Source organism: Micromys minutus, assembly GCF_963924665.1.
Source record: "Micromys minutus genome assembly, chromosome: 28".
NCBI lineage: Eukaryota > Metazoa > Chordata > Mammalia > Rodentia > Muridae > Micromys > Micromys minutus.
The window spans coordinates 13,816,015-13,843,200 of record NC_137963.1 but is presented as its reverse complement, the minus strand read 5'-3'; the positions used below and the strand labels follow the sequence as shown (position 1 = coordinate 13,843,200).

General features: G+C 37.1%; 1 protein-coding gene across 6 annotated transcripts in view; it reads right to left on the bottom strand.

The window, feature by feature from the left end:
* The window catches only part of ASTN2 (astrotactin 2), a gene marked incomplete at both ends in the record, with an annotated part of 945,572 nt that overhangs the window by 138,734 nt on the left and 779,652 nt on the right, over window positions 1-27,186 (bottom strand). For all 6 annotated transcript variants that reach the window (XM_080940102.1, XM_080940100.1, XM_080940099.1 and 3 more), the window contains one exon: window positions 26,733-26,881. In XM_080940102.1, coding sequence (XP_080796228.1) covers window positions 26,733-26,881 — 149 coding nt within the window. The remainder of the gene's footprint in view (window positions 1-26,732; window positions 26,882-27,186) is intronic.

Sequence of the window (27,186 nt, the reverse complement as noted above, 5' to 3'; positions counted from 1 at the left end):
GCAATCTCCATCAAAATTCCAACCCAGTTTTTCACAGAGTTGGAAAGAGCAATGTGCAATTTCATCTGGAATAACAAAAGACCTAGAATAGCAAAATCCAACCTCAACAACAAGAAAACATCTGTGAGAATCACCATCCCTGACCTCAAGTTATATCACGAGGAAATTGTGTTAAAAACTGCATGGTACTGGTACAGAGATAAGCATGTGGATCAATGAAATAGAATAGAAGACCCAGAAGTGAGCCCTCACATATATGGTCACTTAATTTTAGACAAGGAGCTGTAAACATTCAATGGAAAAAGGACAGCCTCTTCATCAAATGGTGTTGGTCCAACTGGCACTCAGTATGGAGAAGACTGAAAATAGACCCTTTCTTATCTCCTTGTACAAAGCTCAAGTGCAAGTGGATCAAAGATATCCACATTAAACCAGGTACACAGAAACTATTAGAAGAGAAAGTTGGGAAAACCTTAGAACACATAGGCACAGGGGTATATTTCCTGAACAGAACACCAATGGTTCATGCTCTAAGGTCAAAGATCAACAAATGGGACTTAATGAGATTGCAAAGTTTCTGTAAGGCTAAGGACACTGTCAAGAAAACAAAATCACAGCCAACAGAGTGGAAAAAGATCTTTACCAACACCACATTTGATAGAGGCCTAATATCGAAGATATACAAAGAACTCAAGAAGTTAGACACCAGAGAATCAAACAATCCTATTAAAAAATGGGGTACAGAGCTAAACAAAAAGTTCTCAATTGAGAAATATGGAATGGCTGAGAAGCATCTAAGGAAGTGCTCGACATCCCTAGCCATCAGGGAAATGCAAATCAAAACAACCCTGAGATTCCACCTCACACCAGTCAGAATGGCTAAGATCAAAAATTCAGATGACAGCAGATGCTGGCGAATATGTGGAGAAAGAGTAACACTTTTCCACTGTTGGTGGAGTTGTAAACTGGTACAACTACTCTGGAAATCAGTCTGGCAGTTCCTCAGAAAATTGGACATAGTGCTACCTGAAGACCCAGTTTATCCACTTCTGGGCATATACCCCAGAGACACCCCAACATACAACAAAGACACATCCACCAGAATGTTCATAGCAGCCCTATTTATAATACCCAGAAGCTGGAAAGAACCCAACTGTCCTTCAGTAGATGAATGGATACAAAAATTATGGTATATTTACACAGTGGAGTACTACTCAGCTATCAGAAACAATGACTTTATGAAATTCTTAAGAAAATGGATGCATCTGGAGAATATCAACCTGAGTGAGGTAACCCAGTCACAAAAGAACAGACGTAATATGCAGTCACTGGTAATTGGATACTAACCCCAGAAAGCTCTGAACACCCCAGAAACAACTCACAGACTATATGATGTTCAAGAAAAACAAAGGCAAATAAAAGAATGAAAAATCATTATGTTTAATCTTTACACATCAAGAAAACTTTGACTGTTTCCAGGTTGTATCTTGTTTTACATGTACTTTATGCTCATTGCAACTAGTAAGATTTTAATGCATACTATCAAACCTTTAAAAAAATCAAGTACTGACAAAAATGTATTCATATACTTTTATGCAAAAATACTTTAAAAATCTGTACATTTATCTCTGTTTTTTAAAATAAAGTTGTTCAATTAAAAAAAAAAAAAGAAAATACATTAGAAAAAAAGGCTCCCTTAAAAAAATGCTTTACAACTATGGACTGTCTCTTTTCATTGGGACCTACCTTCAGAAGCTGTAGAGAAGCCCTTTGCCTACAGAGCTGCCTTTTAATCTCCTGTAGAAGATCTCCCTGCACTCCTAACCACGGCCACCACTAAACCCACGGCTACAGCCCACAGCCTGCTGCCAACAAGACAAGAACCACCCTGGGCAGGACCAACCTGGGCTCTCTTTTTCCCTCTTGACCCCAGGCTATATCCCTTCCACAGACTCCACTTTGTTCTCAGATCTTCCACAGCATCCAGCACTGCTTGGGTGTCCAAAAGACTGGGAACCAGATGACCCAGGCCTGGAGACTACAATCCAGCACTGGCTGTCAGTTTTGGAACCTCAGACGCAGCTCCTCCACCCAAGTAGTGCCTTTCAGCTTTCCTACAGCCTGACACCCAACTGGTGGTGTAAGTGCGGACAAACTTCCTGTGTCCTGCCTTCGCTAGTGGCTGTGCCCTGTGGTAGATCAGACACTGGTACCCCCCAACATATAACCCAACTGTTCCTCCCAACAATTAACCCAATAGCCATCACATATTCAAAATATAGAGGTATTCTCATAACATTATTTTCAATAACCAAGATGTAAGGAAGAACTTTCCAACATTCTGCTAGGGGAAATGATTAAAAACCAATGTACTTGGGTATCCTAAGAGCCTATATCTTCCATCCCATCACAAGTTACAAAGTAGAAAGGCATCTATTACAAAGTAGGTGCTGCCACTCAGAAAGCAGAGGCAGGAAGACGTGATCTTGGGCTCATGTCTAGGCAATTTTGTAAGACTGTTTTAAAATAGAATCTTTAAATAAAGGTATCTTTAATAGGGGCATCTGCAGAGATGACCTACTGGTTAAGAAATTTGTGTTTTTAGATCATTCATAAGCCACCTCACCCGGGGATATACCATATATGCAGTCACCAAATCCAAGCATTATGTCTGATGCCAAAAAGTACTTACTGGCAGGAACCAGATGGAGATGCCTCCTCAGGGACAATATCAGAGTCATATAGATACATGTGAGCATGCCTGCCGCTAACCATCAGACTGAACACAGGAACTCCAATGAAAGTGCTAAAGAAAGGACTAAAGGAGATAAAAAGGGGTTGCAACCTCATGGGAAGAAGAACATTATCAAGCAATAAAACCCTCCAAAACTCATGTGGACTAAAACACCAATCTTTGATCACACACTGAGAGATCTATTGATCCAGTTGCATATGTAGCTGAAGATAGCAGTGTCTGGTAGCAATGTGAAGAGAGGCATTTGTTCCAGGAGGTGCATGTTTTCCCAATGTAGGGGAGTGCCAAGGCAACGGGGTAGAGAGGTTGATTAGGAGGGAGTGCACCTTTGTGAAGGCAAATGGAGGATGAGGGGGATGGGAGCCGGGCAGGGGAAAGGCATAACATCTCAAATGTAAATACAAAGTATCTAATAAAAAATAATTAAAAAAAAAAAGAAATTTGTGTTTTTACAGAGGACCCAACTTCAGTTACAACAATCATGTTGGTCAGCAATCTATAACTAAAGCTCCAGAGTTCAGTGCCATGTTTTGGCCTGTGTGCATACCCGTACTCATATTTACAAAATGGTATACACAAAGAGACAACGGTACGCATCTAATTAAAAATATTTTTAAGTGAAAAAGAAGTATGGTGATATGATGATATAATATCATTTTGACTGAGAACCACTGTTAATTGTAGAAAGAAAGATGAGCCTAAGTACACAAAATGAGCCAGCCACAAAAGAATAAAACCTGCACAGTTCCAATTACATAAACTATCTAAAATAGCAAAATTCAAAGAGACACAGGATAGGATGGTGCTTTACACCAGCTGGGGTGGTGCAGAAATGAAAATTTGTTTTTCAACGGGGTATAAACTTTCTGTTCTGCAAGATGAAATGGTTTCACAATTCTGCTACCAAACATAGCACCTACAGCTAGCACTCTGGTATTACAGGCTTTAAAATGCTTTACAAGGGTAGATGTCATGGGAAGTGTTCTTATACCTACACAGTCATGGCCACACAAATGAGCAAAAGGAAACTTGGGAGATGTGCAAGAATAGTCATGTTTGTGGTGATGCCATCCAACACATACGCTCAAAACCACAAGATGTGTGCATTAAATGTAATTTTATGTATGTTATTTATACTCTCAATAAATTTCTAAGATAGATAGAAAACTTAAAAATAAGACGATGAATAGGTAAATGATAATGCTAGGTGACATGACAGGAGTAACAAAAGGGGCTGTGACATAAAAGACATAGTAACCTTTTATCTGGGTGGCCAGGAAAGCCTTTCTGTGACGAAAATAGGGTCAGTTCACAATCAACGAGAGAGCCATCAACGCAAGCATCTTGGGTGGTGGAGGTAGGGAATGCTTGTTAAATTGTTTTCACTTGATCGCGGGATTTCCTTACACACTCTTATTCATTCTTCTTTCTTTCTCCCTCACTCCTCTCCCTCGCTGTACCCATCCTCCCATTGGTCCTCTTCCCTTCCAACAGTTCTTGTCATGTCACATATGTCCTTTAGTCACCTCCCTTTAAGGTCTCTTTTGTTCCTCCCATTGTACCCTTTTTGGAAAAAAAAAAGAAAATGTGAGAAAAAGAACTGCGTGTTTACCACCAGTAGGAGTGTAAACTCAAAAAACTCCTGTGGAAATTAGTAAAGAGGCTTCTCTGAAAACTAAAATTAGAACTGCCATCTGAGCCAGCTACACTGCTTCTGGATAAACACACAAAGAAAGCTGGGGAATTCCATGCATGGAGAAGTAGATGTGATGTAACAAGCTTGGTGTGTCTGAGGACAAGAAGGCAGATAGTGTTTTTACAGCCTTCACAGGCTAAATTAGTCACTGGTTTCCTAAAAGCCAATTCAGGAAACTAATTCAGTTGTTTTACATTGTCCTCTTTTCAAAATATGAAGAGAATATCACTTCTGGTACCTAATAAACAGATCAATTGTTATGTCTCATATGGTATCTGCCATTTATGTTTGGTCTTTGGAAACAGTACAGTCTACTCTGAAAGTATTCTCCCCACAAATGGGCCTCCTCTAAAGATGCTTGATGGTCCAAAATTTAGTAATACCCAGTAATGACCTTTAGTTAGATTGATGAAGAAATCTAAATGTTGATAGTTCCAGAGGCTGATGGTATTGGAAGATCACAGGGACCCATCTAGAACAGAAGAGACACTGGCTATTTGCTGGTCAGAAGTTGCTTATAAGGAGACTGAAGAGAAAAGTCCTTGATGTTCAATTTTGATTCTTAAAATGCAAAATTAAGTGACGGTTGTAATGGTTTGTAAGTATCTTGCGAACAAAATACTTTCGGATTCCAGAAGCATGTGATGGAATAGGCAACTTATAATCTATAGGTTTTGCTATATTAAAATGAAGATAATTATAACAACTTCAACAAAGGCTATTGTGAGGAGGAAGTTGTTCAATGTACTCATTTAATGGGCTTTCACTATAGATCAGGCTCTGGTCTAGGAGAAGGTGAATGAACAGTGAAGGACTAACCTTATGTCCTCACAGATCTGAGAGTCTATAGTGGGGTTTAGCCCACAGCATGCACTGCAAAATGAAAGCAATTTTACAGACACTGTTCTCCTATTATTTAACAGTCAATATCAAATGCCATGTTATGAATCAACAACAAGCAGATACATTACAAGAGAGAGGAAAGATCTCAGAAGAGATCCTATGCTCTAGTTTAATGAAACCTATTACCTTAAAGAGCCATAGAGCAGAGCTAGCTATGTAAATGAACATACCAGTTTAGACAATGTTAGCAAATCTGGAGACAACAAAAAAGAGAGAGATGGAAAACTAGAGTTTATATATTTCTCTAAAGTGAGCAGTTGCTACTCAATTCTTCTGCCTACTTCTGCCATATGGGATTGTAAGCTCAAACCTTCCAGAACCTACTATTCCTCAACAGAATTCTTGAACCCAGATTTCCCTATTAAAAAAATCCAGATTTCCAATGATGTTAACTTATTAAAATATTTTAAAGGATTGGCAGCCACTGATTTGCATCTCTGATTTAAGACATTGCTTGCAGAAAATTATGAGCACTACATATATTGTCAAGGAGTCAAGAAAAGCTAAAAGAGGATGGATGGTTACTAAATCGGATTCCTTGTCAGAATTTCACATGTACTATGTATCATTTTGTTGGATGTTTGTAATAGTGGTGAGAAGTACTGGTGTTTAATTCTGCACTTTCCTTGGACGGGGAAATACTTTATATATAGTGAAAACAGGGGCCAGTCTAAAATCCTGGTACTTCTAGATACTCCTAGCTAGTGCTATATATTGTGAGTAAAATAATGACAGGGTTGAGATAAAACGGAGTAAGAACAACAGATTTGCTTTTTTATCAGTTTATATTGAATTATTGGAAATCAAGATTAGGGCAATATAAATACCAGGCAAAAGCTCACCAGTTAGATATACCTGTAGCTTTAAACCCCAACTGTGAGTGTCTCAGAGAGGAATTAATTTATTATTATTATTATTATTATTGCATATTTTCTGTATTTACATTTCAGGTGTTATCCCCTTTCTATCATCCTTTTATTTTTTTCATTTTTCTTTTTTCTTTTTTTTTTTTTTTTTTTTTTTTTGGTGGATACTCTGTATTTACATTTCAAATACTACCCCCTTCCTTCCCTCCCACCCCTTCTCCCCATCCACTTGTCTCCTTGAATGTGCTCCCTCTCCCAAACACCCTCTCCACCTCAGTGCCTTGGTGTTCCCTTACATTGGGAAAAAGCGCCCTCAGTGGACCAAAGGCCTCTTCTCACATTGCCAGACACTGCTATCTTCTGCCACATATACAGCTGGAGCCGTGAGTCTTAGAAAACAATTCTTACTTTTTTAGATCCTCTTGTCGTGTGAAAGGAAGAAGCCGTTTCAGACAGCCCTTTTCCTATTTTCTCTCATCGATTTAGTTATAACTTCCTGTCCATGGGATAATTTTTAAAAATGTAATGAATCCTCCTCTAGTGTCAGGATTAACTCACTCATGCTTTCATGACACAGAGGATGATTTCTCAGAGTGGTTTGGTTCTGGAAACAACACTCACATGTTTTTGCTCCTGAGAACTAGGGTCTTGACTCTGGCTCCTCTTATGTCATCGATAACTGAGGCAAATAAGTAGAGATTAAATAATCAGAAAACACAAAACAAACTCTTAGCCCTACAGTTTTCACAAGTTTGATCTCTACAACCCCAATCATTTTAACCCTCTTCTTTGTGTGGCAATATTTTGCATCTAATTGTAAAGCTTCATTTATGGATTAAATAAGGTCATGGATTTAAGGATTTCGATGCATGCTTCATAGAAGAGCCAGTGTGCTAAAGTCTCTAGATGTTACCACATCTTAGCTCTGGAGAATCTGACATTTTCTTCTTTGGTTCCACAACATATATTGTATAACCCAGGTGCTACTGTTGACCTTTACCTTATCTCACTAGTTGTTGCTCAAGTTTTTTTATTTCAGTGCTTAACATAGGTCTGAGACTGTAGGAGTCACAGGGTATACAGCAGTGAAAGTAATGATTGGTGGAGATGTTAAGAGTTCCGTGAGAAAAGCAAATGTTAAACTCTTGTCCTCTGCACCCAAATCAAAATATATTCAGTATTGCAAAGTACATTACTAAGCCTGGAGGATTAAAAAGTGCTGAAAGGTCACCAGGTCAAGGAAAAGAGGAGATCTAATGAAATGATTCAGATAAGTGGCACCGCAGATGAGAGAGTGTTGGGCCAAGGGAAAATATGGGAGTTGTCAAGAACAAACAGCAGAAAATTAAGGAAATGCATCATTCTTAACCTTTTAGGACTTGTCAAGAAAGTCTTTGTGTAATAATAAAAGTAGTAGAAACACATAAAAGGCTTAAGAGAGGAAGAACCTTATTTGTAAATCACATACCTGTTTTCATATTTATTGGGATTCTATTTATTTGATACTAATGTATCAAATAGTGTACTTAGCACTAGCTGATAACATGTGAATATTGTGAAGAAATTTGAACTGATATAGAGAATAGATGGATAGTTTGAGGGTTAATCTGAAGGCGAATAAAGAGATATTCAGTAGTCTAGATTAGGTGATAGAGATAGATAAAATTGATTCATGATATAATGGTGACTGAAGCATAATAATTTAATTATGAAATGAATAAGAGATAAATATAAAAATAAAAGTCCTTAAGTTTTTAAGACCCTGGCTTTACAGCTGTTCCAGTCTTTTAACCAGTGATTACAAACTCAGAAAGGAGCAACATTACAAAAACATGAGATTTCAGTTTAAGATATATTGATTTTAAATTGCTTACTGGAAAATAAATTGCAAACACGCATAGATATCAGTTGGATATGGTAATACTATGGCAGAGACAACAAGACAATGGTGAAGAGTAAAAATGTGGTAAATAATTGCACAGTGGAATTTTGTTTAGTTATAAGAAAGAATCAATTATATCAAGCAAAATAAACCACACAAGCACACACACACACACACACACACACACACACACACACAACGTGAAAAAATGAAAGTTGAATAGGACTGTTTGGAAAGGGAAAACAGGACTGGAAGAAATTAAATACAGAGTAATAGAAAGATGAATATGAGCTAAATAAACAGTATACATATAAAATATATGAAAATTTCATGAGGCTCAATTTGCATAATAAATATGTGGTAGTAAAAACCAATAACTATATTAACTCTTGTGATAGATGTAGATACAATAGCCCAAAGATGTTCTTTTTATGAGAAAATGATGTGCAAAACTAAGACCAAAAACCTTGACAACTTAAATAAAAGATAGGAGTACCTAGTAGAAAGGTCAGGTTTAGTCAAAGATGGAATTAGAACACTGGTGTATTATCAAAGTACCAGGGAAAAGAAAATATTTCCCTAGAAATGAATAGTCAGTCTCATAGAATGTGAAAAGGTGTCAGATACATTTGTAAAAGTTTAAAGAGCCTTCTAAATATGACAGAGAAGGTCCACTCATTAAATCTCAATAACATGGCTGACTGAACAAACCAGGACATTTTTAGCATCAGTTGACATCCCCACATGGGTGAGAAAAAAAATCTCACCTCTAGATAAAGATCATTAATGACTGTTGAGGAAAGGAAAATGAGTCTTCTCTTACTGGGTTATTTAATATGAAGTAGTCAGCCCTAAGAACATATACATATAAGCAGCACTCAATGTGCTTATATGTGTGTGTTCTATAACAATATAATACACAACATGTATGTGTATTATATGACAATAAGACAACATAAATTGAGAGAGCACATAAGAGTCCTGAGAGGAGCTAAAGCTAAGAGGGTAAATGACGTAGCATTTTAATTAAAAATATTTTTAAGTCATTGGCTAATGTGGATGAAGGAAATGTCCCAAGGTCCCACAGAGTCAAGTAAAGGCTCTGAGAGAAGAATAATCAATCTTTTCCATGGATGAACATCCTGAGAAGTTATCCAATCCCAAGCACTAAGCATGTGTGCATACTAGAGACATACATGGACACAAATGTATATATGTAATAGTAATAAAGAGCAGGAGGTCATAAATTTGAGGGAATATATACATGGCAAGGCAGGAATGAATTAAAATGATATGAAATACAGTATTCATATATGAAACTCTAAAATAGTATCAAATTTAAGCAAAAACTTTTGATTCAATGACAAGAAAATCATAAATATCCACACAGTAAAATGATTCTGTAACCTGCAAGTAGCAGAACACAGAAAAGACTAAGGTGAGGAATTGGTAGAAATTTATACATAATGGAGTCAGAAACACAAAGTGTGTCAGACTATGAAGAAGAGAAAACATACATGGATTTTATTGGGTGGGATGTGAAGTGTCTTTCTTTGTTTCAAGAACAAGAAAGGCTTATTCACACATTTAAGCACATTTAAGTAATGATGAAGCTAGTGTACTAGATATAGAAAGGAAATGTAGGATATGGAGATAAAGTTGTGTGTGTGTGTGTGTGTGTGTGTGTGTGTGTGTGTGTGTGTGTAAATCCTAAGGATTTATGAAGATATAAGGAAACTATCTGAAGAAAAATGAAATGTAAAGGATTCCACCTTTATTGCATAAAGGAGAAGGAAGAACACACAGCATAATACCTATAAATATAATTATTGTGGAGGTAAATAGACCACATCTGATGGGTGAATGAGATGCATTTAAGTCTGATGGAGAAACTAAGTGGGCAGGAGCGACCTGGAAAGATTAACCAGAAGTATTCAGAGGTGAGTTGATACTGGTGGGTAAGGATATCTAAGCACCCATTCCTAAACATGGAGTTTTTCTTGGGCTGTTTGAATATCTCAGAGGAAGAACACTTATAGTGCAATTAAGGATAGAATGGCAAGAGAACTTGGGTTCTTGGTGAAAAGAGTACTTCAAAAATAGGAATGAACTTTACCATGGATGGGGAGATGACTTTTAAACGTTGTGACTGATAGATGGACAAAGTAATTATATGGGAACATGGCAAGTGCTGATGGGTTAAAAGGCAGATAGGGTAGGAGTCAGGGATCTACAAACAGGCTGACATATTATGGTCAATGATTTTAATGGAGCCATATCCTGTGGTGGAAAAATATTTAATGTAGCTTAGAAGTAGTTGAGAAAGAACAAAGGAAAGTTCACTGAAAATGGGGGGTCAAAAAAAACAGATGACCTGGTTCTGTAAAAATAGGCCTTCGACAAGGAGCATGAACTAACTCATCTTCTAGGTTAACATGAACATGAAGAGAAAGTTCAAAATGAAGACCTTCAGTATTTTTAGAACTAGTTTTAGTGGAAGCAGGAAGATAAAGTTGGGAATGTGTATGCCTTTCCTTTTTAGAGGATATCTGAGCATCTTCTACATAAGAGGGATTTAGCCTTGAAAAGGTCTTTTGTATGAAAGGTGGATCCTCCTGGGATGGTTCATACTTGTCCTGGAGGGAGATATTGGTGATGACACAGAGAGATATAAGTATTATGCTCTTGTTCTCTGCAATGGGCAGATGGCACCAGTAAGGGGACCTGAAAGGATTGTGGTGATCCCCATGGAGGCTGGAAGTCTTATTATGATAACTTGATCCTGGTGACTAATCACCAAGACTAGAATCTCAAACAATTGCCTCGCTTCATCTGGGAACCTTTTAGAAATTCCACTGTATTGAGCTAGAAACCCCTTTTCTGTATCTTATACCATATCTCATCACCCTTCTTGCTCTCACTGATGTTTCTCACTAAGTCATTTTTCTCTTCTAGTAGACAATAGGCTTATTGGAGGGTGGGTAGAAGTCATTCTGTGTTGCTATCACCGAAGCAGCTATACCAGAAAGGTTTTATCCAGGTAATGAGATGACTGAGTAACTTTTGTGTGACTTGTAAAAAATTGTGTTAGGAAGGTAGACTTTGTAGCATAGGGAAATGGACCGAATTAAGACTCTCTAAGACATATAAATACCTTTTCTTTTGGAAGGCACTTGGCTTTAGAAATATCTCATTCAGAAAGCAGATGGAGTAACAGAAACATTACTGAGACCCTAATATTAGTTCCAGATGTTTGCAGTCATGCTATTTTGTACCTCACCCTGCAGAACATATTTCACTTGCCACCCTCACCACGCCTACCCCTGTTCCCTTTTAGCTGAAGGGGTGGAGTTCTAATTCTAGGGACATAATTTCCCTCAAGCTGGCTCAGAGCAAGCAGGCACTAGGATGCCAATAGTCCCTTTACCTTCCTCAACGACAAACATGGCTGAGGCATAACCCTTATGGTTTGAGACATGCTAGGTTGCTTCTACAGAATGTCATATATAACTTCGGGATAACTGGTGTATCACAACTCCCACACATCTCTCTCTGCTACTGGAGTAGAATTTTTGTAAATGCTCATCTCATATAATGTCTTTACTCTAAGGTCTAAGATGGATTGGTGAGTGTATACTGTGGGGAGGTGTAGGTGTAGAGGAGAGTGTCTTCTTAATGGAGGATAAGGCATAATGGCAGGAGGTACTGAAGAAGTGGGATGAACTGAAAATAGAGGTGACTTCTCACAGTTTACAAGTTCTTGACCCATATCTGAGTCTAGATAAACAGCTCATATTGAAACCAGGTTGGAGGAATGAACAAACAAATACAAGGAGCATAGGGACTAGGGGAGAAAGTTGAATAGAAGAGGCAGATGGCAAGAGGAGACATGCACAAAGAAAAAGAAAAGAGAACCAGAGAGGAAAGGACAGAGACGAGCAGAATCAGAAAGGACTTGAGAGTTGGCGAGAGATAAACCCCAATGCCTGGTACTAATCTACTGGGGAGAGACCCATAAGACTCTGGTACTAATCTGCTGAGGAGAGGCCCAGATGCCAGCTCAGAAAGGGGCACTGACCAGCTCCAGATGTTGCTGCCTTTTTTGAGGCCGGGTGGGGGCAGACAGAAAGGGCCTGCTGCCCTTTCAAGAGCCAAAAGAGTCAGCTGGCCTTTCAGCCCTGAATGAAATGAGCTGAAGCTGGGAATCCCATGAGGAAAGACAGAAGCTTCTATTATTTTTTAAAGATTAAAAGAGAATCCATCAAGTGAGGAGCAGATGCCTGAAGAAAAATACATGGTAGGGCTATTACTATACTGGGAAGTAGGAAACTGTAATGCCCGCTGAGTTTGTTTCCTTCCCTTCTCACTTTCTCAATCCTTACACCAAGGAATGGGGATTCTATGCTTAAGGTGATCCTACTCCAAACTCTTGGGAATCTCAGGAGCTGATAGAGTTATGACAAAGTAGTGACAATCCTGATGGGACTTAAAGATCAGGAGCCCCCATGGTTATCTGGTGGCTAGTTTCCATCCTCCTCATATATACCAATATCTCTTATTTCCACCTGCCTCCAGGATTTTTCTCAATCACAGAAAACTGTAACAGATATAACATGAGCTCTTGGATTTGGGAGTAGAAATAGTGAAGGAAAGAAACCAAAAGTCTAGGTCTCACTGTAGTTCTATGACTGACTCCTGATGTGTATAGTCTCTGCCCAAGTCTCTCTCCTCTGAGTCCATAAGTCAGACAGGGGGTTTGGACTCATTAAGTTGGCTTGATCTTTAGTACCCATTCATATTCCCCCACTCCACACATGTCTACCTCGCCTGAGAGACTGAAACTCATGCCAGTTTCTCTGATGAGGCCACATGGGAGAACCAGACGTCTGTTTCTAATACTGATGACAGACTAGTGTGCGGGGAATTGAGCCACCCTACAAAACAAGGCCCCTCCTGCTGAAAACAACTGGAACTGAAGGCTGCATATGCTCACACTGTTCCTAATGGAGTCCCAGGACCCATAGAGCAATGGTTTCTCTGAAGGAAGTAAAGAGGTCACCAAGCCTAAAGGAGGTGACAGGAGCAGGGATAGGATTCAGGAAAGAGGGTATGCATTCCGATTGCTCAGAGGAGTGTGAAGCAGCCATAAAGGTTTATTTGTTTGCGTGAGCAGAGGGAAGCAAGACTGAGAAAGTTACATATATGCAATTTTATCTGCATTGCACACACATGGACTTCTGAATAAATAATCCCAGAACTGAATGTATATGCTATCAACATTTAAAGATCAATGGTGAAAGCCTAGGATTTCCTATTCTGGCACCCTCTGACCAACTGTGATGAATTTTCTTTCCAAAACAATGCTCTACTTTTTCTTATTCACATTTCTCTTCCCTTCTGTCCCCCAATCCTGACTCAACTACCCACTCTAATCATGAAAATAAAAAATAAGCAACTGTACCTAAGTTATTCCTATGTCCCAAAGATTGTACCATAGTCAGGTCTCAGAATAGCTTAGATGAGGAAACTGAGACCTAGAAAACATGTTGACACATACTAGCTATTTCAGGGAGAAGTAGCTAAATTTAAAGAATCAAAAGATAGCTTTTGCAAATTCCTATTCCTTCACCGGGCTTATGTTCTTCAGGACAAAATTCATGTAACTAAGCTGAAAGATTCAAATTTGGGCCAAGTCCATTTTCCACAGGTATTATGACTTTGATTTGAAGTGCAGGGCCTGCAACCAAATTTTCTGTGTTAAGGACACAGGCCTCAGCTACTAGATTCAAACACTGGGAGTGGAAGCGATCCTGGGGCTCTGTTCAAATACATATATTTATTCAGTGATGGATAATCATCTGAGGCATTATTAGAAGGTGGTGGAATCTATGAGTTGAAGAGGGTTGAAAGAAGCAAGTCACTCGAGTTATGTCTTTGAGAACTCCTGACCTCATTTTCTCTTAACGCCTCCTGCACACTTTCTTTCCATCTCCTATTTTGTGAATAACATGAAGTAAGCACATTCCTTTCACACACGTACACTCCTGTTGCCTCACCCCAGTCAGGCCCAAAGCAATAGAGCCAGTTCACATGAAACTAAAACCTCTGAAACTGTGAGGACAAAATACATTTTTCCTCCACTCAAGTTTTGTTGTCATTGTTGTTTTCTTTTTTTTTTATTCTTTCATTTTTTTTCTGGATGTTTTGTCATATACTGTTGCATTTTACCTCCTACATTCTTATATTTTGTCATAGCATCTCAATGACCAGCACAAGGTGGATAGGATTGTACTCAGATCATCAAGGTTGTCTACAAGTGCCATTACCTACTGAGCCAAAAAAAAAAAAAAAAAAAAAAAATACTTCATGGGGCTAGAGAGCTTGATCAATGGGAAAGATGCTTACTATGCAACCATGAGATGATCCATTCCTGCATTAAGATCACCAACACCCACTTTACCACAATATGGAGACAGAAGATTCCAAAGGGCTTGCTGGTCAGCCAGTACAGCTGACATACTGAGCTTTCGCTTCTGTGAGAGACACTGTCACAAAAAATAAAACAGAGAAGTATTTGAAGATAACACCATGGTTTCAGCCCCTGATTTCCACAAGAAAAGCCATTTACCCTCAAATACACACAGGGAACTGCTCAATAGCCTGTCTCTGAAAACAAAATTCAAATTATTATTATTAGGAAGTTGAGCATACCCCATACCCAATGGGGCAAAGATCTTAGAATTTGGCAATCCAATTCCAGAATCAACAATGAGAGACAAAAACTATATCTCAAAAGTTGTATTGTGATTTTCATGTTATGAGAACAAAAATACTTGTGTACAAACACATACACACACACACACACACACACACACACACACACACACAAGAAAAAAATATCAAATATACAAGTGGAAGCAAGAAAAATTAGATCTATAATGAGGTAAAGATAGTGAATTAATAATCCAACCCAGAATGGATTACAAATGTTAGAATTTGTAAAAAGAAAATTTAAAGTTACTATAACTAAACTATATGTAAAAAAAAAAATGTGATGGTAATATGGTTCAATGGGTAAAGACACTCACCACAAGCCTGATGACCTTAGTTTGATCTCCAGAACTCATATGGCAAAAGAAAAGAACCAACTAGAACAAGTTGACCTCTGATCTCTATATATATACACACTGTAGTGAATATACACATAAACATCAACAATTAAATGTAAAACTATTAAGTATGAGCCTTCCATCCCAGGAGGATGAACACCAGAATCAAAATTTCAAATTGGGTATGACTTCATAGAGAGTGTCTGTTTCTACAGAACAAAATAAGCCAACAAGAAAGATATGATTATACCCAAACATAACTTTCAAGAAATGAAATGGCAATCTAAGACAAAAATAAAACACTAGATAGAATTAAAAACAGAATAGACTTTACAGAAGGTACTACAGGATGTATGAGAAATTATCCAAATGATACACAGAAAGAAAAACAATTTAAAATATAAAGTAGCCATCACTAATGAGTAATACTTTCAAGTTGCTACAAACACAACTAATTGGAATCACTGAAGAAGAAAAATGAGGAGAGAAGAAACCTATTTGACAAAGTAATAGCCAAGTTGTTTCCCCTAGGTGATGGAATTATAAACCCATAGATCTAGGAAAGGTCGATAAGTGCCAGAGAGGAGATAAACTAAAATTGTTCACCATGAGTAATAAAGAAGCTGCCAGGTGAAAATTATCATGTGGATACAGAGAAGCCACCGGAAGAGTTATAGCTTATTTCCCACATGGAATAAGGCAAAGTAGACGACAAATGAGGAGCATCTTGAAAGTATGGGGAAATTAATTTGTCAACACTGAGGTCCACGTCCAGCAATGATAACTTCTGAAACCAAACTAGAACAAACACATTACTGACTGAAGTGACATTGTAAAATGTGTTCAACACCTTTTGTGAAATGTAAATTAAATATGCTTTGGGATCTTGTCAGCAAATAATTAGAGTGGAGAAAACAACTATAAACAAAGGCTGGAGAAGATATGAGGAGATGAGACCAGTTGTTGGTGGGATTGCAAACTGGCACAGCTACTCTGGTATTCAGTGTGGAGAACTTTCTGAAAGCGACATAGATACACTACATAAGTCAACTTTACAACTCCTTTGCATACAACCAAAGGACAACAAGATCCTACTCCACAGATAGCTTGTTTAGCAATTGTTGTAGCTCTATTGACAATAAATGAAAAGTGAAACAGCCCACATGTCATTCAACAGAAAAATGGATAATGAAAATGTGTTACATATACAAAATTTCATACTGCTCAGCTTTGAAGATACAAGGACTTAGGAAACTGGCAGGTAAAAAAAAAAAAAAAAAAAAAAAAAAAAAAAAAAAAAAAATGGAATCACACCATTTTATATTCAGTGAAGTTGCCCAGGCCCAGAAATACAAATTATATGATCTGTCTTATTTTTAGATCCTAAGTCAGATCTTTATATGTATTTTTATAACCTGGAGAAACTACAGAAACCAAAACAGTAAAATGGGAAACATGGGAGGGGGATCCAGAAAGGGAAATACCATGGTACACATGCTATAAAGAAGCAAATGTTAAAAATAATGGGTGGGATTTGCCTAAGGAGGTGGCAAAGAAGGCAACACTGGGGTAGAGAGAAAAAGAATAGACAAAGAAAAATAAGGTTGAGTTTTTTTTTAAGCCAAAGGTAAACAATTTATTTCATGTTCACTTAAATATAAATATATGATATATAAGTATATGTAAATACATAAATTTATTTTTAAAAATTCTTGCTACTTGGGATGATAATGCTTTGCTTCAAAGTCACAGATTATTTAGCAAAATTCCAAGTGCCAGACAGGAGATATCTGCCTTTGTTCAGTTTCTCAGAAAGTTCAAGAGACTCACAAAATACAACAGGTTATCCTCAGTGTTCCTGGTGACACACCAGAATCTGATGGTCTGATCCTATTTTTTGAAGACACCTTACACTTCAGATAAAGATGTTGGGGAACTCAATTTTGAATAGACCAGGAGGCCTACTCTCTACAGACAAGCTCTTATGGCATCCAAAATTGGTATGTAGTATTCAAAGGGAGAAAACCAATTAAAACACTTATCCAAGTATACAGACTGTGGACCACATGGAAAATCAGTACAGCAAGATAGAAGCAAAAGCTTATATCTCAGGAGGAACTAAAAGTGACCGAATTGGACTTAAGGACCACTCAATAGCTGAGAATGCATGTCCCATACTGCTAATTTAGCCAATTACCTGGTGTTTCTGAAGTAATGGGCCCTAGAGAAAAGCAAACTACTGCCACTTTCATAAGCCTTTATAAAACCCTACCATATTTTAAATACTTCTACTTATAACCACAGATAAATGTAGCTCTCACCATATATCAAAGAAGTATTTTTTTCAGCAGCTAGAGACCATAACAGAAATACATAAGCAGTAACAACGGAGAAAGCAACTGATTATGGGTTCTCAGCTCCAAATGATACATCCATAATCCACTCCCTACAGCTAAGGCTCATGGAACATCATTAAAAAGGTGGAACAGTATTAAAAATAAGAGTCAGAGAACCAAGATGCCCAGTAAATATAAAGATTTTCTATAAATGACAGTGAGTTACATTGAGGAAATATTAACAAAACTGTCTCCTATATAAACCAATATAGGTTAATGAAAGAACTGAAAAAGCAGAAGGAGTTTGCAACCACATAGATAAAACAAAAATATCAGCCAATAAGACCCCCTCCCAGAGCTTCTAAGGACTAAACCACTAACCAAAGAGCACACATGGAGGGACCTATGGCCCCAGCTGCATATGTAGCAGAGGATGCCCTTGTCTAGCATTGATAGGAAGAGAAGCCTTTGATCTTGTGAAGGCTTTTTTCCCTAGTGTTGGGAAATGCCAGGGTGTTGAGGTAGGAGTGGGTGTGGGGGATAGAGGGAGAGTACCTTCATAGAAGCAGTTAGAGGGATTATTGGAAAGAGGGGTGCGGAGAGGAAACCAAAAAAAGGGAATAACATTTGAAATGTAAATAAAAATTAGACAATAAAGGAAAAGGAAAAGAAAAATAATCAATGGGGACCACGAGATGAATAACCCAAACAATGGCAATGCTGTTTAATAATCCAGTGTGGATAAAAGAAATCTCACATGGCTCCATGTCTTGATGGAAAACTACAGTCAACTAAAAGATCCGAGTAGAAGGAGAATCAGTATTCTACAGAGAAAATCCAGCTGATATTTATCTAATCCCAAGTATGTATTCCTAAATGCATATACATATAAGCAATAGTAAATGGGACTCAGCAGCATGTGTATGTATATAAAAGTGGGGATGAGAAAGAAAGAGACAGACAATAATAATTGAAGAATAAGTGATCATAAAATTATGAGGGAATAGGGAAAACATATCAGGAATTTGATAGAATATTGGGTAGTAATATTGTTATAAATATAGTACCCATGTATGAAATTCTCAAAATTATTAATAATTATTAAAGTGTAAAATGTTGATAATCATAACCTTATAGTGATGCCAAAAACAAATAAATGAAAGAGTCTCATTTATTAAATGAAGAAGAAGATATTCTGAAATCATAAAAGACAGGTATAAAGTGGTAAAACATAAAACAATCACTAAAATAAAAGAAAATGGGAGCCAAAATCAAGCCACCACAATCAGGACTCATGGCCTGCCCACAGAGTAACCAGTGTAGCCTTAGGAGTGCTCTCCCTGCTGAGCCCATGGCTGAATCCTCACTTACTCCCCACTGACTATCTGGGAAGAAATGACCAGGAGCTCTCATGGCCCAGGTAGCACTATGCTGCCTGGAAACAAACTGTTATGGCACTCAGCTGTGCCCAGAGCCAGAGCAGGTCCACCGCCATCTGAACACACAGCCTACTCACAGAGAGCTGAACACCCAAGAACAATCTCCTTGCTGAGCCCACAGGCCCAAAGACCCTCAGGAGAGAAGAGATCCAGTCAAAGACAACAAGATCACATAGCATGACAGATAATAAAATGGCAATTTTCAAGAGCAAGAACCTAAGCAATGGAAGCCAAGACAACCAGACACCATCAGAACCCAGTTCTCTCTCCTTAGCAGGTAGTGAATATCCCAACACACCAGAAAAACAAGATTTTGGATTAAAATCATACTTCATGATGATGATGGATGTCCTCCAGTGCATGAATAACTAACTCCCTTAGAAAAAATGCAGGGGAAGACAAATAAACAAGTAGAAGTCCTTAAAGAGGAAACAACAACAACATCAAAAAAAAAAAAAAAAAATAATAACCCTCAAAGAGCTACAGGAAAACACAACCAGACAGGTGAAGAAATAGAAAACAGAATGAGAAACAATAAAATCACAAAGGGAGACAACCCTAGAGATAGAAAACCTAAAAAAGAAATCAAAAGTCACAGATACAAGCGTTACCAAGGGAATACAAGAGATAGAAGAGAGAATCTAAGGGTTAGAAGGTAACATAGAAAACATTGACACATCAGTCAGAGAAAATGCAAAACACAAAAAGCCCCTAACTCAAAACATCCAAAAAATGCATGAGACAATGAGAAGACCAAACCTACAAATAATATGTGTAGAAGAGAGCAAAGACTACCAACTAAAAGGCCCACTATATAACTTCAACAAAATCACAGAAGAAAACTTTCCCAACTTAAAGAAAAAGAAGACCATGAACATACATGAAAGCAACAGAACTCCAAATAGATTAAACCAGAAAAGAAATTCCTCCCTACACATAATAATCAAAATACCAAATGTTCAAAACAAAGAAAGAATCCTAAAAGCAGTAACAGAAGAAAAAAAAAAAGTAACATATAAAGCCAAACTGATCAGAATTACTCAAGACTTCTCAACGGAGACTATGAAAGTTGGGAGATCCAGGACAGACGTCATACAGATCCTAAGAAAACCCAAATGCCAGCCCAGGCACTATATCCAGCAAAATTCTCAATTACCATAGATGGAAAAGCCAAGATATTCCAGAACAAAACCAAATTTATACAATATCTGTCCAAAAGTCCAGCCCTACAAAGGATAATAGATGGAAAACTCTAAAACAAGAAAAAAAAAAAAAAAAAAAAAAAAAAAAAAAAAAAAAAAAAAACTACACACTAGAAAAAGCCAGAAAATAATCTTCTTGCAAGGAACCCAAAATAAGAAAAGCACACAAGCATAATTCTGTCTCTAACAACAAAAATATCAGGAAACAACAATCACTATTCCTGAATATCTTTTAATATCAATAGACTCAATTCCCTACTAAAAAGACATAGACTATTATTCTGGATACATAAATAAGATCTGGCATTTTGCTGCATACAAAAAACTCACCTTAGAGAAAAAGACAAACTCTACCTCAAAGTAAAAGGCTGGGAAAAAAACTTTCAATGAAAATGGTCCCAAGAAAAAAGCAAGAATAGCCATTCTAATATCAAATAAAATATATTTTTAACCAGAAGTTATCAAAAAATAAGGAATGACACTTTTTACTCATCAAGGAAAAATCTCTCAGGATAAACTCTCAGTCCTGAACAACATCTATACTCCAAATACAAGGGTACCCACATCCACAAAAAAAAAAAAAAAAAAAAAAAAAAAAAATTCTACTAAAGCTCAAAGCATATATTTCGCAACACACAATAATAGTGGGAGAATTCAACACTCCACTCTCATCAATGGACAGATCAGAGAAGCAGAAACTGAACAGAGACATAGTGAAACTAACAGAAGTTATGAACCAAATAGATTTAACAGACATGTATAGAACATTTCATCCTAAAACAAAAGATTATACATTCTTTTCAGAATCTCATGGTACATTCTCCAAAACTTACCGTATAGTCAATTACAAAACAGGCCTCAACAGATGCAAAACAAGGAAATAATCTCATGCATTCGATCCTATCACCATAGACTAAGGTTGGTCTTTAATAACAACAACAACAAAAAGCCAACATAAACATGGAAGCTGAGCAATGCTTTACTCAATGATAACTTGGTCAATAAAGAAATAAAGAAAAAAATCATGATTTTTTAAAATTTAATGAAAATGAAGGCACAATATACACAAACTTATGAGATGCAATAAAAGTCAGTGCTAAGAGGAAAACTCGTTGCTCTGAGTATCTCCAAAAAGAAACTGGAGAGAACATATACTAGCAGCTTGACAGCACACCTGAAAGCTCTACAACAAAAACAAGGTGAACACCCAAAAGGAGTAGATGGCAGAAATTAATCAAACTTAGAGCTGAATTCAACCAAGTACAAACAAAATGTACTACAAAAAGAATCAACAAAACCAGTACTAGTTCTTTGAGAAACTCAACAAGATTAAAAAACACTTAGCCAGACTAACTAGAGGGCACAGAGAGAGTATCCAAATTGACAAAATCAGAATGAAAGGAGAGACATAACAACAGAAACTGAAGAAAGTTAAGAAATCCTCAGATCCTACTACAAAAGCATATACTCAACAAAATTGGAAAATATAGAGGAAATGGACAAATTTCTAGACATATGTCAGATACCAAAGTAAATTCAGAATCAGAAAGCCATCTAAACAGTCCCATAACACCTAAAGAAATAGAAGCAGTCATCAAAAACCTCTCTCCTCCAAAAAGAAAAAAGAAAAAAAAAAAAGAAAAAAAAAGAAAAAGGAAAAAAAGAAAAAAAAGAAAGAAAGAAAAGAAAAGAAAAAAAGAAAAGCTCAGGACCAGATGGGTTCAGTGCAGAATTTTATCAGACCTCCATAGAAGACCTAATACCAATACTTTCCAAACTATTAAATAAAATAGAAACACAAGGAACAGTGCCCAACTCATTCTTCAAAGCCACAATTACTCTCATTCCTAAACCATATAAAGACCCTACAAAGAAAAAGAACTCTATACCAATTTCTCTCATAAAAACTGAAGTAATAATAGTAAAAGCAATATACAGCAAACCAGTACCCAACATCAAACTAAATGGTGAGAAATTGAAGCAATCCCACTAAAATCAGAGACTAGACAAGGCTGCCCACTCTCCCCCTTCCTATTCAATATAGTACTGGAAGTCCTGGCAAGAGCAATTAGAAAACAAAAGAAAATCAAGGGAATACAAATTGAAAAGAAAGAAGCCAAAATATCACTATTTACTGATGACATCATAGTATTCATGAGTGACCACAAAAATTTCACCAGAGAAATTTACCAGCTGATAAACAACTTCAGCAAAGTGGCTGGATACAAAACTAACTCAAACAGATCAGTAGCCCTTCTCTACTCAAAGGACAAACATGCTGAGAAAGAAATTAGGGAAAAGATACTCTTCACAATAGTCACAAACAATATGAAATACCTTGGTGTGACCCTAACTAAGCAAGTGAAAGTTTTGTATGACAGGAACGCCAGATCTCTAAAGAAGGAAACTGAAGATCTCAGATGATGGAAAGATCTCCCATGCTCATGGATTGAAAGGATCAACACTGTAAAAGTTGCAATTTTCAGATTCAATGCAATCCCATTAAAATTCCACCTCAATTTTTCTTAGAGTTGGAAAGAGCCATTTGAAAATTCATCTAAAATAACAAAAAATTTAGGATAGCATAATCTATTCTCAACAATAAAAGAACTTTTGTGGGAATGACCATCCCTGACCTCAAGCTATATTACAAAGCAATTGTGTTTAAAAACAAAACAAAACAAACAAACAAACATAAACACATGGTATTGTTACAGAGATAGGCAGGTTGACCAGTGGAATAGAATAGAAGATCCAAAAATAAACTTCCACACAAATAGTCACTTGATCTTTGACAAAGGAGCTGAGAACATTCAAAAAATTAAGGATAGCCTCTTCAAAAAATGGTGTTTCAACTGGCAGTCAGCCTGCAGAAGAATGCAAATCGATCCTTTCCTATCTCCTTATACAAAGCTCAAGTGCAAGTGGATCAAAGATGTCCACATAAAACCAGGTGCACTGAAACTATTAGAAGAGACAGTGGGGAAACACTTAGAACACATAGGCACAGGGGAAATTTTCCTAAATAGAACAAAAATGGGCTATGCTCTAAGATCAAGAATCAATAAATGGGACTTCATAAGATTGCAATGTTTATGTAAGGCTAAGGACACTGTCAAGAAAAGAAAATGGCAGCCAACACACTGGGGAAGGATCTTTACCAATCCCACATCTGATAGAGGTCTAATAGTCAATATATACAAAGAACTCAAGACGTTAGACTCCAGAGAATCCAACAATCCTATTAAAAAATGTATAGAGCTAAACAAAGAATTCTCTTTTTTTGAACAACTTTATTTTAAAAAACAAAGATAAAAGAACAAATTTTAAGCATTTTTGCATAAAAGTATACAAATACATTTTTGTCAGTGCTTGACTTTTTTTTTCCCCAAAGGTTTGATAGTATGCATTAAGGTCTTACTAGTTACAGTGAGCAAAAAGTACATGTAAAACAGAAAATTCTGAACACCCCAGAAACAACTCACAGACTGTGTGAAGTTCAAGGGAAAAAAAAAAAACATTATGCTCAATCCTTACACATCAAGAAAACTTTGACAAAGAATTTTCAACTGAGAAATACTGACTGAGAAGCAGCTAAGGAAATGCTCAACATCCCTAGTCACCTGGGATTTACAATCAAAACAACCCTGAGATTCTACCTCACACCAGTCAGAATGACTAAGATCAAAAACTCAGATGACAGCAGATGCTGGCAAGGATGTGGAGAAAGAGCACTCTTCCACTGTTGGGGTTGTAAGCTGGTACAACCACTCTGAAGATCAGTCTTGCAGTTTGTCAGAAAATTGGACATAGTACTACCTGAAGACCCAGCTATTTTACTTCTTGGCATATACCTCAAAGATGCTCCAACATATAACTAGAACTCATGCTCCACCATGTTTATAGCAGCCTTATTTATAATAGCCAGAAGCTGGAAAGAACTCATAGGTCCTTCAGTAGATGAATGGATACAGGAATTGTAGTACATTTACACAATGGAGTACTACTCAGCTATTAGAAACAATGACTTTATGAAATCTCTAGACGAATGGATGCATCTAGAGAATAATCATCCTGAGTGAGGTAACCCAGTCACAAAAGAACAGACATGATATGATACGAAGTAACTGATAATTGGATACTAACCCCAGAAATCTCTGAATATCCAAGAAACAACTCACAAACCATATAAAGCTCAAAAAAAAAAAAAAAAAAAAAGCCAAAATGTGGAAGCCTCAGTCCTTCTTAGAAAACAAAATAAGTGTATAGCACCCTCTCAGTGTGTGATACACCTAGATATTAAATCATTAATAATTCAAGAGCTAAGAATGCAGCCTGTGGCTATCTTTTGTACTTAAAAATCACTATATTTTATCTTTACAAACCAAGAAAACTTTGACTACTTCCATGTTACATTTTGTTTTACATGTACTTTATGCTCATTGTAACTGTTAAGTTTTCAATGCATACTATCAAACCTTTAAAAAAATCAAGTACTGACAAAAAATATATTCATATGGTTTTATACAAAAATGCTTTTAAAATCTGTACATTTATCTCTGTTTTTTAAAATAATGTTGTTTAATTATAAAAAAGAAAGGAGAACAAAACACTGATGGGAGTAAATACAAGGTAAAATAGAAGAGTAGGGATTGAAGTTAAGAACATTCAGAGGCTGCCTCTTCTTGGGATCCACCCCATATGCAGCCACCAAACCCATGCACTATTGCCAGTGCCAATAAGTGCTTATTGACAGGAACCATATATGATGTCTCCTCAGAGGCCCTGCCAGAGCCATGCAGATACAGTTGAGGATGCTTGCAGCTAACCATTGGACTGAACCTAGACACCCCAATGAAGGAGCTAGAGAAAGGACTGAAGGTGCTGAAAGGATTTGCAACTCCATGGGAAGAAGAACATTATCAATCAACCAAACCTTCCAGAAATCCCAGGGACTAAAACTTTAACCGATGAGCATGCATGGAGAGACCATGGCTTCAGTCACATATGTAGAAAAGATTAACATTGTCTGGAATGAATGGGAGAAGGGGATCTTTGGTCCATTGAATGTGTGCTTTCACCTTGTAGGGCAATGCCAAGGCACTGAGTTTGTGATGGTGACTGGGGGAGAAAGCACTTTCCTGGAAGCAAGTGGAGGGGTTGGGATGAGAGTAGGGGAAAAGGAGATAACATTTGAAATGTAACTATAGAGAATATCTAATAAAATAACAATAAAAAACTATTTAACAAAATGATGAGGTAAAACCTAGCCATACATTTCAGGTTAAATGTAAATGATCTAAAAACCAAGTTTATTGTATGTAAAGTAAAATTTGATAGTACTTCCAATGAAAATGGTAAATTATATGAGAAGATACATGCAGCTCAAATTCCATTAGCAACATAGATATAAAGTCCCTAAGGACCCCCCAGTAAACAACTTTATCAAACTAAAACTCCTCAGTTCTCGAGAATGAGTTATCTCCTGTCATCTACAACCCAAGGATGACTATGTATATCATATTCTTCCTAGCTTCAGAGGAATTAAAGCAAAAATAGTTCAGAGAACAAAATAATATAGACAAAAAAAAAAGAGAGAGGGGAACCAAAACAAAATTGAAACAATTAAGTTTTATTTTATTTGTTATTTATTCATCCAACAAATGTTTGAATACTAGACTCAGATTTTATGGTAAATATGGAGAATTCATATTTAAGAAATATGTCGTCTCTAGAATTATTTTAATGTAACTGAGTAACAAAACATTTATACTTTTTAAGATTGCAATATTTCACTACTTGATTAGTTCTATGGTCTTGTGGAGAGGACACTGGATGGATAACTTTGGGTTGGCCTTAATTATATGATCTGTAAGACAAGTACAACACACCAGTCCCTTCAAATATGGAGCCTTTCTAGGAGATGCTGAACAACGTAAGTAGGTCATTGTGTGGCACAGAAAGCAAACACCCAATCAGGGAAAGAGTAACGACTGCTTGACAGTCACAGTAGAGTGTGAAGCATAGGTGTACAGTTCAAGTCTTTTTATTGCCATGTCAGAGATAGAGGAAAACACAGAGTTAATGCTCTCAGTGGCAACCAAATGGAGCTCTCTTAAAAGTCACATTCCTCAAAGCTGCTGGATGCTTGAATCATCTCTAGTCCTCATTTACATAACATTCATTTATGAAGACCAGCCCCTATTACATCTCATCAGGAAAGGATATTTCTTGAATAGTCTCAGGCCCAGAATAGGATATTTATGTACAAATGTTTTTAAACCCAAGATCCATTGACCTTTCTCAAATGGATAAAGGTCAAGTCCTCTTCAGATAGAGTAGTCTTCCAATAACACAAGATGCTGACTATTCACATCAGAGTAGCTCTGTCCAACTACAATGTGTTGCTGTTATTTATTCAAAACCTCACCAAAAATTCTCAGGGTCTTCTCAAGACAGGTCACACCAAGTAAACAAAGACATTAGAAGATCTGGTTTCATCTTCTGTCTTACTCTCCCCCCCCCCAGATGGAAAAGTACTTACCTGTGTATAGATCAGTATCTGTGTATTCATCCACTTTCTTGTGCTGCAGAATATAGTCAGAGACTTTGGTTCCAATAGCTGGCTGAACATCTATCCACTCCAGAGAAACCACAGTGCTGGAAGGCTCCACTGTTGGAGAAAGCCGTAACCTAATGGGGGATGACAAAGAAGGTTGTTCATTTGCTGTCTTACTTGCATCCAGGGCCCTAAAGACTTGTGGAAGTTTTATCCTAGGTTCAACTCATGATTCCATCTGTTCCTACAGTTTTTGCATGGCCTTAAATAAACTAGTTTTCAAAGCTTCTGTTTGTTCATCAACAAATCATAGATACAAAAAGTATCTATGTATTCTTAACCACTAAGCCATCTCTCCAGCCCAATAGTCAACTTTTAATATCCTCAAGTCTCTACAACTGGTACTTAATACTCTCTCAAAAACAAAAGAGGGATATTT